Genomic DNA, 15,530 nt, shown 5'->3' on the forward strand with positions numbered 1-15,530 from the left:
CTAACATTTTAAAGATATTAATAATAAGAGTTAAAAGAACAAATTCCGTACCTCTTGCAAATTACCTTTGCAATGCTCCTTGCCAATTCGATCCCCAACCTAAAGAATATAATCAATACTTAAGAGATTAATACAAAATTAAAATTTGTCAATAGATATTAAACAAGCATGTATGATAAACTAACAAACTAAACAACATGGCAAGCAAGCTCAAACAACCAAAAATAAAAGTTGGAATATGACCAATCAGAATAAGGCTTAACTGTACAGTGGATGGGTTTAAACTTTACAAGAGTGATATTGCATTGAAATATTGGGCTTTCTATTTTTCTTACTGTTTTCAAAATCTGAAGAGATTTTTCTTACTATTTTTCTTACTGTTTAAATTGTTCAGTGGATGCTTTCTATACGTGTTTAGTGTAAACCAGACCCAAAGTTGGGTTCCCCTTAAAAAAAAGAAAAAGAAAGACCCAAAGTTGGGTTTAGTCTAGATCAACATTCTTATAAATTAAGATTAAAGGTACATATTATTTTGTATTAACTTTTCATGACCTTTACCACTTCCTCAGCCTATCAACTCTATTTGGTAAGATTGCTGGTTTTTAGACTTGTCAGTAATAAATTGGAATACTAGATGGAATACATTGTTGCTATAATGGTTTATTCTACATGGTTCCTGAGATCTGAAGCAATCATGATGTTGGGTTTTCTATTTGGTGGAATTAAGTTAAAGAATTTGACTTGAAATTTATGAAATTGTTCAAATGGTTTCATTGTTTGATGGCCTGAAATTAAGGTTCATATTGCACTAGGATACCAACTTGGGAAGACATAAATAGTGTTCATGGGTTACAATGGCCTAGTAAGAAACAAAAGGTTGTCGAGAGCAAATTAGTAACTTATAAATTCATCAACTGCACTTCTGGTTTATAAGATAAACATGTGTCAAGTAGACTTCTATAACTTGTTATATTTTAATTACCTGGTTATTATTTATGTATACATTTGTTGGCATTATGTGGTCATTAATACATGAGATATACAAATACCACTATCCTTATTCTAGACATAATAGTAACATACAAAAACTACAATATTATAGAGTTCCAATTCTAGTGAAAAACAAGATTAGCTGTACCAAATTTGAAGAAGAATACTGAAACAACTACCTGATTATATGCATATTATTCATATGTTTTTCACAATTTAAACATTATACTTTCATGAAGTCTCAATTATATTCTCTTAGAAGAACTGTATTCTCGTCACATTTTTAACGCCTAGAATCAAGACATAAAGCATTTCTAGACATCTTTTTTGATGAATTATATGGTAGAAGTTTTAATATCCTTGCAGCACACGCACACACTAACATGCATCCACACAGTTGGAACTTTCCTGACAGTGCTCATGAAGCAATAAATATTATAAGTTCCAGAACTTACACTCCTGCCATTCGTGGCTGGAATAAGATTTCTCCTGTTTGAAACCGCTCTTTTGAAAGAGTGAATTGACCTTCTCCTTCTACGTCAGATGATGCTCGTGTATCTTTGAGTAGCTCAACCTCATAATCATAGGCAACATAACAGAGATTCTGTATAGAAATAAGGACATAAATAGAACTCAGCTTCAGCAAGGTCTCCTTACAAAAATGAGAGAGAAGAGCAGTAGAAAACAAAATTGAAAAATTCCACTAAAACACAGGATACTAATGGTATTAGTAGTTTAATGTACCATGAGCAAAATATTTTCTTTGAGGGTGCAAAGCTGATAGTATTAAAATAGAATAACTACAGTCAGGAAAAACGAGGATAAATATTCAACAACAATATTCTACACTCAAGAAACAAGCAAGACTTGTACATCTTTCAAAGTACGAACGGTGTACAGCGATTCAAAACTAATATTGTTCTGCTGCATCAATTCCTTAAGAAACCCGGTAAGTTTTAGTGCTCCCAGTCCAACAACCTCCACACCCACTTTGTGCATTACCTTACCATGTAAAACTAGAAGCCGAAAAAGAAAAGAAAAGAGTATATTTCATATCCCCAAACATTGAATGCAACCAAGATATGATATAAAAGAAAGCACTGGAAAATCCATAGAATGAAAATGAAAAAAGAAGAATAAAAGCAGCAAGGCTGCATGGAAAGTTAAAACTGTAACTTATACTGCAGGGCTAATCAGTATATATCATAGGTAAATGAAACCTTGTTGACAGTTTAAGGAAGCATAAAGCATATAAAAGATAAAAGAGAAACTATCACTCCTTACTTGGAACAACTGATGTGACTTGAAACCCAATATTTACAACAATTCCTGAAGTTCTTCTAGCAGCATACAAAGCTAAAGTTGCCTACATTTTCAAAAACAGAAAATGGATAAGATCTTACAAATAAAAAATATCTATCAAAGAATCAATCGAACATTTTAAGCCAAAAGCAAAAAGTCCAAATTACTCATAAACAAGCATAAGTACATAAAGCATCTCAGCTTATAGTGTTAATAAGTAAATTTGGTGCCTGTTCAGGATTGTCAACCACTCAAGTCACTAAAGCTTGCTTTACAAAAGGAAAATGAAGAATGAAAATTGGATCAAGGCCTCGAAATCTATATCCGATGGTAAATGTCATTTTTGTATGAAACAAACTAATCTTAATTCTTTACCAAAGAGGGGTAGCTCAAATGATAAGGCATATGGCTTGCTATATCACAAGGTATGAGGTTTAAGTTTCTCTTGGATACCTACATAGCAATTGTTAGCGAAATCCTAGTTTTAAAAAAATAAAAAATTACTCTTATTTCTTTTAGTATTAAATATTTTAGAATATTAAACAGCAGCGGCAAGTTAAGGCTTAGCGAAATTTACCTGATTAATTGCACAAACAGCAGGAACATTCATGTTAAATAGTGTTGTATATATAGCTTCCTTGAGTTGCCGTCTTGATGCTTTTGCAGATTCAGTATCTGCAATAAAAAGACAGAAACCACATCATAAGGACAGAAAGTGTCTCAAACAAGAAAAACACACAATTCTCAAGTGTCTCACTAAGGAATTACACGACCAAACTTCAAAAAAATTGAACTATCTAAATTACAGAAAAGGCAATGAATATATAGAAGCTGACCATCATAATGCAATATTGGTATAGACACAACCACTGGCTGTGATGGTGCTCTTACTTGCATCCTGTAAAAGACATATCAAATATACATATGTGAGTAAAGAAGCTCATTTCATGAAAGCCAAAGCAAAGAAAAAGAGAGGAGCTACCTGCTATAAATAGTGGAAAAAAACTGTCTAAGTCTAGTATACATTGGAGACTCAATGTTACCAAATTCCTGCATATGAAAAAGTGACAATTGGGATTACACACAGTTGTGGTTAATGAATGATGAAACTTTGAAGCTAGTAGTTAAAAGGTGACCAAGAAAGTAGCAGAGCGCACAGATGGAGCAACATACTTGCTCTAACCATATTTGCAATAGCCAGAGCCACCTGGTCAAAGGACAGAGAAGAACATAATAATAGAAAACAAGAAATGGGTATTGACTAGTGTTCCTTCCTATATAATAACACCACAAGGAGCATATAGTTATATTTTAATTGCCTGGTTATTATTTATGTATACATTTGTTGGCAATATGTGGTCATTAATATTATTGATTAGTTGTAGATATCAAACTTAAAGGAAACCAAGAACCCGTGCACACGTGCCTTACACTAGAATATCATGTATACATTTATGAGGTGCATGTACCAACATAGATTTAATACATACTTTAAGCATAAACCTTCCCCTGTTTTAGCAAAAGACTGAATTTTTCGATCACATCTTAATATTTTATTAGGATCTAGAAATGAAAAGAGACCTTTTTTCATCTAGACCAGATTTAAAAAGGTCAAACAAGAAAAACCTAATTTAAGAATACCATCATATGATCAGTCATCATATAGCAAAGCAAGTACGACACGCTACTAAATTCTGAGACCACCTGGTTCATTTACAAGAGTGCAATTTTCTTTTTCCATTCAAGTAAGATTGTATTCTATCATATACAAGATTTACAACACCAAAGAAAAATGTGAACAAAGTAAAAAAAAACATAAAAGAAGTTAATTAAGCAAAAGAAACATGAAACAGTAAAGGTGCCTAATTTGTGTACCTGAGAATGAGTGAAACAGCTGGTGGGTTTGAGGTATTTCTCAGAACAGAAGAGGCTCCTCCATTGATAGAGCAAAGGAGAACTTGGTACAAAGAGAGGGCTGACCTGCAAGAGCAAGCTACGAGACCTGCAAGACTGCAAGTTCAAATGACTCAATCTCTACATCTTTTTTATCTCTTGACTTATAATCTTCATAGCTGTTTCTCTTTAACATTGAACATAACAATATCTAAAATTGCATATCAATCTAGTTTCTATCAAAGATGGGTTTTTTATCATATCAATCTACAACATTCAGCCAACAATTTGTATTATCAGGGATGAGAGAAACGAACCTGAGATAGTGGGCGTGAGGCAGAGAACTCATGAGGCAGAGAAGCTCCACTCTGGAGCGTGACTTCGTGATGCGGAGAAAGAGCTCCACTCTGCAGCGAGTCTTCGTGAGGTAGAGATGAGTTGAGGGCGGAGAGACTTCGTGAGGGTGGTGAGGGTGGAGAGACTTCGTGAGGGCGGAGAGAGCGGAGTGAGTCTTCGTGAGTGAGAGATGGAGGCTGAGAGAAAGGGTAACTTAGAGAAAGGCTGAGAGAAAGGGAATTTGGCAGAAATTCATTTTGGCGCCTGAGTTTTAGTCATATGGCGCCAAAATATGTCTTATTCAGATCCGTGTGTTTTTAATCCCCCACTATTCAGATCCATGTGTTTTTAATCCCCCACTTAATAATAACACTTCTAAATATATGCTATTCTTTAATGTAATATATACTAAATATTGTTGTGGTGACTTCTGGTGCTACGTCTTCGAGCACAACTCTGGGCTCAGTTTTACGATCTTGAACGCTAGGACCTTCTGATCTAGCATGCTCTTAGTCCTTTATCGATACTTAAAGCTTTCACTAGCAGGAAAGGAAATTGGGATTGAACATGCCTTGAAGTTCACAAAGTCAAGCACTTTCTTTATGAATTTCTTAGAAAAAACTTATGATCTTGAGAGCTAGAGAGAGAGGTTAAAGAGAGATTTGAAAGGGTGATCAAATCTCCAAAAACTAAGCAAGCCTTTTATAGTGTAGGCACTGTCATTAAGTCTAATAAATAGGGTTAGAGCTTTTAAACACATCATTCAGTGCTTAAAACATGTGTTTGTACGAGCATGTCAGGCAATGTGTCGCTTGTCTATAGGTGAGACATTTCGTGCCAGGCGATGCGTCACCTACTATCAGGTAATGCGTCGCCTCTTGTGCATTGCCTCTTATGGGAGTTGGAGTGAGCTTAGAGGTTGTGTCGCCTCTTATGGGAGTTGGAGTTTCTCCCCAGAAAGTTTATGAATGCATGAGCACATGGCCATGTTAGTGCTAAGGAAGAAAAATGGAAAAATGAATGATCAAGTAGAGGTTTGTGAGGTATCATGGTCTTATCGTGGGAATACTTTGTTCAAGCTTTTAAGCAACTAATGATTTTGACAAGGCTTTGTGGTATTTTTGCTAAGTTAAAGTTCAAGTCGAAAGACACTTCTAAGCTAGAGGTAGAAGTTTGTATTTAACCAAGTGGGAGAATGTTAATATTGGTTGAAATACAAAGCTTAAGTGATATTACACAAGCTAGGTATAAAATCATAACGATTTCACATAATATAAGTGTGAAATTTGAATTTTTGTTGTAAGCATTTAAAAATTGTAATTTTGGGTCACTTTTGAGAAGTGGAAAGAGTCCCTTAAGCATTGTGTTGCCTCCTTGAAGGCGATGCGTCACCTAGAGCTCAAAACCGAGGGAAAACACAATAAGTGATGTGTCTTCTGTCTGGTCTGCATAGTTCGTTGCTTAAGCTCCAAATGATGTGGTTAAATGCTCTATTCCTACTGGTTATACTTAATGATGGTGCCTATAATGTAAATTGGGCCTTTTAGAGTTTTGAAGCCTTGATCACACTTGTCAACTATCTCTCTAACCTATCTCTTTCTCTAGCTCTCAAGGAACATTAAGTCTTCTCTAAGTGGTTGTTTGGTATGTTGGATAGATTTGGTGGGAATAGGAATGTCAAAATCTAGCCCATGCTTCCTAAATTTATTTTTTATGACTTAGGGGTTGGTGCTTCAAAAATAATTCCCACTTTTTAGCTTTATTTGATGGTAATCTTTACCCCTTTAAACACTTGAGTTTCACATTCCATTAATCTAAACCCCCTCTCATTCTACTCCTACAAATCTCATCCCCATAACAAATACGCCCTAACAAATTTATCAAGAAAGTGCTTATTTTCAAAATTTCAAAGGCTTGTTCAATTCAAATTTCCTTTCATATTAGAAAGAGTCTCAAGCATCAATGGTGGGCTAGGAAATATAGAACTTGGAAAGTAATACTCCTTGGGTATGAACCTTATGTTGTTTCTCCCCCAACTTTAAAGTTTCAAGTGGTGTTCTTCTTCTCATCATAGTTTGGATTTCAATTTCTAGTTTGCACTTGTTTTCTCCCAAGAATTTTTGGTTCACTAAATTTTAAGTTTTATCTAGAATCTTTCTAGATAGGTGGTGTAAGTTCACTCTCCCCTAACAAGTTGGATATAACCTCATTCTATTATATAAAAAAAAAAGATTTTAGGAGAAGATTTGACGGTGTATTAATTAGGAAGGTATAAGGTCATAGGTATCCATTCTAAAGAAGGAGCCTGATTAAAAATATTGAAAAATCTCATTAGTAGTGATGACACTGTCTTTGAAAATGCTGATGAGGGATACTCTACTGAGGGTCATGAAGGCGTTAGTAGAAAGTTACATTGAATGAACTTGGATGGTTAATAGCATGTAAACTACCAGTAGAGAAAATTGAAAACTAACGACCTTGATATGCTAGAATCCTAGAATTATTATTCCTATCGAGAGGGTATCAACAATTTTCCATTCTTTAGCTTCTATGGGGAAAAGGTCTTTAAAGAATATATAATCTAGAACAAGTTCTTTGGGATTTTGAAGAAAATCCAAAGTTTCAGAATTTTGGGACATGAGAGTTAATTTGGCTCCCATTGTGAACACACAAATTTGCAAAAGAGAGGGATAAGATGAAAATAGGGAAATAGCAAAAGGATTGTATGAATGTGAAAAATGGGGAACTCAAAATGATGCAATGTAGGTTAAAATGACTTTTTGAGTACGAAATTCGAGAAGTCTTTGATTGATTTTACAGGAAATAATTAGCGAGCGAGAATTTAGCTGGAGTTATAACAGAAAATAATCAATTTGGGTTTTTAAAAAGTTGTTCCTTGCTTGATACCAGTTCGATTACAAACAAATACTAGGGACAATTGTCCGGACCAAATGTATTCTTGCATTTAAAAAAATTCTTTGTATATTTAAATATATGCTTTACATTACTAACTATTAGGAGTATTGCTTATGATCACAAAATTGATATGGTAATTCAAAATAATTAACCACAAGATAATCTCATAAACAATGGAAGAATAACAATACTTGAGTCAAGTGAAAAAGATGACCTTTGAACGAGAAAACCCTAGTTACATAAAATCATAACTTTATGATTTAATGTAATAAATCAATGTAGATGAACATGAAGGATTGACACAATAGAATTGTTATCCAAAAACCGCTATTCCTAGCCTCCCATAAGAGATTTCTTGAAGCTACTACATTGGTTGAATGAGTTTGGGCTTAACATGTAATTCCGTATTAATCCAAGACCGTTACACTCTGTGTTTAAAATAGTGCTTAACTCGTTAAGCGAGTCATGTGGACTGAAAAGTGTAATTAAGACTAATCAAAGGTAAGGTATTAAAATATTTTGTCAAAAAGGAACAAACTTTCTCCATTAAAACATAAAACGATTACAGGGATCCCAACAAGAGTTTTTAAATAAAAAGTAATTACGCTCAAAGTTAAAAAGTAGCCGGCCTAAGCAGCAAAATTAGGTTGCCTACCTAAGTGCCACATACTACTCGATGGTGGCGGCCAAGCTGGCCGGATATGTACACATCGCTCCAAAGCTCTCCAACTCATATTCAATTATGCCTTGTTCGCCCTTACCTGCTCCATATAGCATCCGTGAGCCAAGGACCAGCAAGAAAAGTCTCACAAAATATGCATAACAATTACAACATGAATATATAACAACTGATATAGATAACAGTTCACATAATTTTTAAATCATGGCCACACATATAATCGGTAACCAATATAACATTCTATATAAATCAATATTAGGTAATCTGCATCAAACACCATATGTACGGTTGATGCATAATATAGTGCGTCTCTCGGCACTAGGATTACAGTAATGACCGCATACTTTGAATCATCAGCACCATATGTACGGCCGATGTCTAATATAGGGCGTCTCTCGGAACTAAGATCATAATAATAGTTGCATACTCACAAACATTCAAGGTATGTAATAACCATACACCATCTAGCTCATATAGTTAATGTAGTCATAAAAACTTCAAGATGCAATAGGGCTAAAGCCCACTCTATGTGCAAAGTTCAACTTTTCTTACCTCACGTCTTGCGCGAATAGTGAAACGAATTCGAGCGCGATCCCTATCCCGAGCTTTGTGGAAACCCTAGTCAAACCATAAGTATACACTTATCAGAAATCAAGTTTAGATCCTGAGTTCCAATCCAAACTCTATCTATTGGAACCACTAACTTTAGCCAATCGGGTGGTGGAAGCGACCCCTGAGCCCCCAAAACAAAACTGATGAACACCGAACCTTTTCCCAAATATTCAGAAAACCAACAATTTGGGGCAATTGGTGCGATCGAGACCACATAAAATTTGGGCTTTCTGGGGTACCGGTGCGGTCGTCAAACCCCAAATTGAAACCAAATTCCTAAGGTTCTGGGACCCTAGCGCGGTCGCACCACAACATAGCGCTGTCGTGATAGGTCGTCAGAAACCCGAAATAAACCTAGAATTCATAGCGCTATCGTGATAGGTCGCACCATTTTCATGCATAACCAAACCTAGAAATCGACCCAAGGCACTTTTTTTTCTTCACAAAACAACCCTCAAAATAGCTAGCATAGCCCATATACTACACAATGATGTCACAAAATACACCAAAAACATATCAAAACCCAAAATTCCAATTTACAGTTTCAAACTCTAACTTTCTCTCCAAAATCTAAAAATCCCAAGTATACACACGAATTAACACAGCAAACCTGGACATTAAAGCAATTATGAATTCATTCCTCAGCTCAGTCTAACACCAAAATAGCCTAGCATCAACAATTTCTCAAAATTTGACATTAAATCTCCATTTTCACCTAGAACACCTAAGTAAAGGAAGAACAACAAGATTATAGTTTTACCTTTTTAAATTCGAAATTCCATGTTAGTGATGACCTTAGCAACTCCTACTCCCATCGTCAAAGCTCAATTCCTCAAGAAGTTTTCAAAATTCAGCTTGATCCAACTTGGGTGCTCTTGGTTTTTTGGTGAGCTTGTGAAGAAAGATGACTCCAAAAAAAAAAAACAAATGTAGCGTTGAACGTATGTGTTTCATACTCAGCTGTCTTTGCCAAATTTCCACTAATTAACATGTCGAATAACAAAATTACCCCTGCCCTATAATTTTTCTTCAAAATATCTCAAAGGGCAAAATAGTCATTCGCTTCAATTCCCACTATACCTCACTGTACACCTAAAATTCCTAATTAATCCACTAATCTCCCAAATCCTAATATTTTCCCAAAATATCTCACTTTTTAATAATTCCTCAAAATATACCAAAATACCCATCTGCTCACCCTAAGCCGGGTATAAATCCCGGTGGTGCCTTTTTTGCTACATTGCTCCAATAGATCGACTTATGCCGAACACCACGATGATATCAACATAGCCATGTGATCTCAAGCATATAGTACAATAAAAATACAAATATACCCTCAACGGGTCAAAATTACAATAATGCCCCTTTAAACAAAAGATGGCCTTTAAGCATATTTAATACACATAACACATGCATAATTAGCAATATCATAATATAACACATATAATCCAAATAATCACGTATTTATTCAATTTAAGTAATACATAATTATTCCACGTGCCCTCCCGACACGCTAATCAAGGCACTAAGCCTCACAAGGAATTTTGGGATGTTACAACTATCCCTTCCTTATAAAAATTTCATTCTCGAAATTTTCTCAAACATCTCGGAATACTAATTCCGCAATCTGACTCTAAATTCAGAGTCGTGTTCCTTACCTTGTTATTTCTCTATAATATTCTCATTAAGGTGACAGTCTTATTTCCTTAAGACGTTATCCTTTCTATCTAGAATTCTCACTGGCTTCTCTTCACATGATAAGTCTCACTATAATCCCAGGGTTTAATCACCCCAAACATGTATATTACTCGGCCTATCTTTTCTTAACATTGCTATCAAAGACACCCTATGTACCTTCAAGATCTCAAAAGTCCATAAAATATATGATGTCATTTCCCTTTCTTACCAAATTACTTTATCTCTCTCACTTATAAGACTCGCCAAAACACAGAATCCTTAATCCTGGAACTCCATGTTCCTATACTTTGATTTGCATAGCTTTTCTATTCCCGCCCCAACACTTCTCAATAACTTTATTAGTCCTCTAACCATTTCGGAGCCAGGACGCTTCATTCCACCCATTTCACCTCTCTGACAATGGGTTATGTACCCTTCCTATCCAACAATATTTCATACGGAACCACACTTTGGTTGTCAACTAATAACTGTTGCTGTAGGGAAACTCGATCAATAAAGGTACTTTTCCCTTGATGTTTAATACTCATGCCATAACCATGTCCTCTAATATCTAGTTTTCCTTCTCAGATTACCCCGATGTCGAAGGGTAATATGTGTACTAAATTCCAACCTTATACCCATCGCCTTCTGTAGACCTTTCCAAAACTTTGAAGTAAAATATAAGATTAGAATCTGAGATTATACACTTTGGTGACCCTTGGAGACAAACAATCTCCATTCTCATATAACTCAACATGCTAATCCACTTTGTAACTCATTCACATAAGTAGGAAGTGCATTGACATGGTATATTGATCCACAATCACTACACCAAGCCATGCCACCTTACCATTCTAGATGATTTCTTCACCAAAATCCATGGTTATATTCCTTTATTTTATATTCCAGAATACTTAAAGGTTGTAATGACCCCGCTAGTCTCTATTATTAATCCCTTACATGATGAAAAGTCATGCACATAGCTACAAATCTAACTACCTCATTCTTTATCCCCAGTTGCCAATATACAATTTTCATGGAACATGAATACAGCAAACATAGACGGGTATAAGACTCATCCAGAATCTCTTCCCTAGCACCCTCATCCATCGACTTATCTTTACGATCCTTGTATCTTAACATATCCACATCCGAAATGATGAAGTCCTTAGCCACTCCAGCTAAGATGTCCTCTTTATACCTCATCAATCGCGAATTACTTTTGTTGTACCCCAAAATTTTGAACGGGTTTAGTCACTCAGCTTGGGGTATAGTTAGCAGATGAATATATGGAAAAAGCAGGTGACTAGAACATCTAGCAAATGATGATGTGAGCAGCTCGAGTTAGGACATGGTAGTATGACATTCAGGTAATCATCAGGTTGCCTCTTAGGATGACGGTCCAGTTCGAGAAATGTAGTGGTGAGATCCCCTTTAGGGCGCTTTGAACTAAGGTTTGGATTCCCTTCGATCCCCAGCTCGATAAAGATGTCCAGCTCGTGGAAACCTATTCATAACAAATAGTGAAGGATCTTGAGAGACTTAGAGGCACTCTGTACGCTCATTAATGTCTAGGCTGTATTGCACATTTATTGTCCGAGATAACAGGAGTAATTTATGTTATTCAATCGGATCCCTATGTAAATGGGAATTATCTTTATCAACTGTTTACCATATTTATGCACACAGTTACCCAAACCTCTCCAATGATTTCCATTATAAGTATCAGAGATAATGGATAGGAAAGGGGTCTGCTTTTTGTAATACTGAAACTCTGCAGAAATTGTGAGAGGGTAATAATATTGTCTCGTGGACTAGGTGGATTTTAACCACTAAACCACGTAAAATCTTGTGTGTGAGAAATTTTTCATATTAGTTCATTATGGTTTACAAATAAGCACTAATATCCTTCTTATTATATTTCCAAATCTATTGTTGGTGAAAAACCACATCAATAGTTCGATGCTTTCGTTGAGATGAAATTACTGCTTAATCCTTTACAAGTTTCATTCAAGGTTCATCACGGTGGTTACTCAATCGATGCATGACAACAAAATGGAACAACTTGTGGGAAAGAGGAGCATCATAAATTCTTTCCCACTAAAAATGGCCCAGATGTTTTGCAACACGCTGGGAAGTAACAAGTGGGCCATGTCGAAAGTGGGAGTTCAGTGTCACGCCCACCAAAGCATAATCCAGGATATCTACCATCGAGATGGAGAATGCCAAATTAAGGAGCCATCTCACTAGGGGTAACAAACAGATCGAGGACGTCCTTGCTCGGTTACCCCTTTTATAACTGATGCTACCCATAGGTCCCATGGGAATAACCAAACCAATCGCAGTCGTTCTATCTTGACTGCCACACCAAGCTCAGTACCTTGACAGCAAAATCACCAGAGTGCTTAGTCCACTAACCACCATAGGAACCATCATCCACATGTCAGTCAATTGGTCAGAATTGCGACCCCAGCTCCGTGCCTTCCTGACAGATTCCCAGGAATGTCCATAACAACCCATCAAGGCGTGCCGGGACAAATCCATGGAGATAAAACACCCCAGCGAATCTGCCTACGCCGCGATCAAAACGACAGAAAAAGAGAACTTGGGATATCAAGTTATAACCGAGATGGCCTAATTTACTCTGTCCCAATGGGACGAGGATAACCTCACCAATAAGACATCCCCCATCACCGGTTAGACATCCTACACCACCGCACCCATAGAGAGACGCTCCATATCATAGAAATAGTAGGAGAAATTCCCCCTATCAGTAGACACTTACGTCCCACAAGCACATGTTGATAATCTAAGCCTTGATCTCAGCCGTGGGCTGTATGTTTCGCAAATGGAAGTTACTAGATGGGGAGCCAGTGTGGAGGCAGGTCTGAAAGCGACCTGAGGAATCTTCTTAGTTTAGCACAAAGTCCTTGTTTCGATTTGCATCCCGACCTGCGTGATCATCTGAATTCATAAAGGAGGTATCCACCTCGCAATGATGATATAAGTAACACTCAACACGAGGGAGGTCCGTCAATCATATGAGACAATGGGAATGTCCTACCTAACCAAGCTCGAACTTGGAGGGAAAACAACGCATCAAATGCGTACATTAGGATGGGAGCTGGTGAACAACTCCCAACTCACCTAGAGACCAACGACCCAACCCTCGAGAAAATGGTCTTCATGGAGGAGCAAATGAAGAAGCTCTTATATGCAAAAAGGATTGATGATTTTCATTCAATGAGGAGCTCAAACCTTTCTCCTTGAACATTGCAGCAGCTGTGTATCCTATTGGCTTGAAAATCCCAAACATGCAAATATTTGATGGAAACAAAGAACCATCTGACCACCTCGGGATGTTCAATACGTTGATGATGGCCAAGAATGTCGGAATTGACCTAAGATGTATTTTTCCCCATGACTTTGATTGGACATGCCAGACAGTGGTTCAAAAAGTACAAAAAACATTCGATAAACTCGTGGAAGAAGTTGTGTTCCGAGTTCAAGAGAGCATTACGAGCTTCAAAAGAAACTCGCGTAAAGGCTAACTCATTTTCCATCGTAAAATAACAACCTGGTGAGTCCTTGAAAGCATATCTTAGTAGATTCGCCAATATTCCAGTGTGAGCTAGAGACGCTGATGATAGCTCTAAGCTAATGGCAATGAGAACAATAATCCTGGTGAGAGGTGATCTATGGCAGGAGGTCCAATGAAAAGGAGTAAAAAGTGTAGATGAGTTCTTGGCCTGAGCTTAGGAATGGATAAACTTGGAGGAGTGGTGACAGATGTTGCAGTTATAACTCAAACTGTTACCCAGAATAACCAAGCGGGAAACAATAAGAGGAAATGGAATGGTGAGGGCGACAAGAATGACATAAAGAATTACAAGCCCGGGGAAAAACTCAATCCCATTTATGCCACCTACACTGACCTGACGGATACACGGGATAATATTTTTTTGGCAAACTCTAATCGCCTTCCGTTGAAGAAACTAAAGCCATTAAGGCAACAAAGGCCGAAGAGAGATCACTCAAATTTTTGCTGATACCATAATGATATCTGTCATATTACTAATGATTGCTGATAATTGAAGGATGAGACTGAAACTCTCATTCGGGCTGGACTGTTGCCCAGTACGCCCGAAATCGAGTTGCTCCCAATCAATCTACCGGGAAAAATTCTCATCCCGCTCCAGAAAGTCCTGTAGGTCAGCCTAGGGCTCAGATGGATCAGGAGAACCGAGTTGATCCTCCCCCAATAGTAGGAAGAGATATAACAACTATTGTCGAAGGCCCTCATTTGTTGCGCACGAGTAATGGAGCCCAAAAGAGGTATATACAGGAGCTGAAAAATCATAACTGTATGGAATTTATCTCGGAGCAACGGTTATCAAAACCACAAAATTTGGAAAAACAACCAATCATTTTCACAGAGGAGGACGCTAGCCACGTTTAGTTCCCACATAATGACCCGCTGGTGTTAACCGTTTAGCTTGCTAATCGAAGGGTACAAATGATATTGGTAGATAATGGGAGCTTAGTAAATGTACTTTTCTGGTCCACCATAGAAAATATAGGATTATCCGTAACCAATCTAAAGGAGACTGCAATTACACTGTAATGATTTTTAGGTGAAGGGATGGTGGCCATAGGGACAATCAGACTTGAGGTCACTCTAGGGAATGATGCATGAAATGTTACTAAAATACTCAAGTTCATTGTAATCGATTGTCCAACAGCGTATAACACGATTTTAGAATGACCCGCGCTGATGGTTTTTGAAGCCATCGCGTCGATCCGACACCTGACAACGAAGTTCCCCTCAGCTTCGGGTATATGCAAAGTAAGAGGAGACCAACTCACCCCCTAAAAATGCTACAGCATAGCAATGAAGGGAAAATCACATCCCGGACAACGGGCAATGGTCATAAGCAAAGAAGGTGAGGAGTCTTGGGTAATGGAAGTAACCCATGGGACAAACAACCCTTGAGAAGGAGATAACAAGGTCCCTTAATAAGATGACATTGATCCGCGAATAGGAGACAATAGATTTGAGCTCAAAGTTGTGGAGGAACTTGAGGAAATTAGTATCGACCCAGAAACACCTTTAAGATTTGTAAGA

General features: G+C 37.1%; 1 protein-coding gene across 1 annotated transcript; it reads right to left on the reverse strand.

Moving 5' to 3' along the window:
- Positions 1–1,423: 1,423 nt before the first annotated feature.
- LOC133792246 (actin-related protein 8-like) lies at positions 1,424–11,611 on the reverse strand. Its single transcript, XM_062230154.1, has 9 exons — positions 11,405–11,611; positions 4,295–4,372; positions 3,476–3,499; positions 3,275–3,342; positions 3,129–3,190; positions 2,870–2,967; positions 2,275–2,356; positions 1,864–2,006; positions 1,424–1,594 (listed from the first exon to the last, which is right to left on the reverse strand). Exons 1-9 carry the CDS (start codon positions 11,609–11,611, stop codon positions 1,442–1,444), a joined length of 915 nt encoding a protein of 304 aa, XP_062086138.1. The 3' UTR covers positions 1,424–1,441.
- Positions 11,612–15,530: the final 3,919 nt, after the last annotated feature.

Source organism: Humulus lupulus, chromosome 7 (genome assembly GCF_963169125.1).
Source record: "Humulus lupulus chromosome 7, drHumLupu1.1, whole genome shotgun sequence".
Classification (NCBI taxonomy): Eukaryota; Viridiplantae; Streptophyta; class Magnoliopsida; order Rosales; family Cannabaceae; genus Humulus; species Humulus lupulus.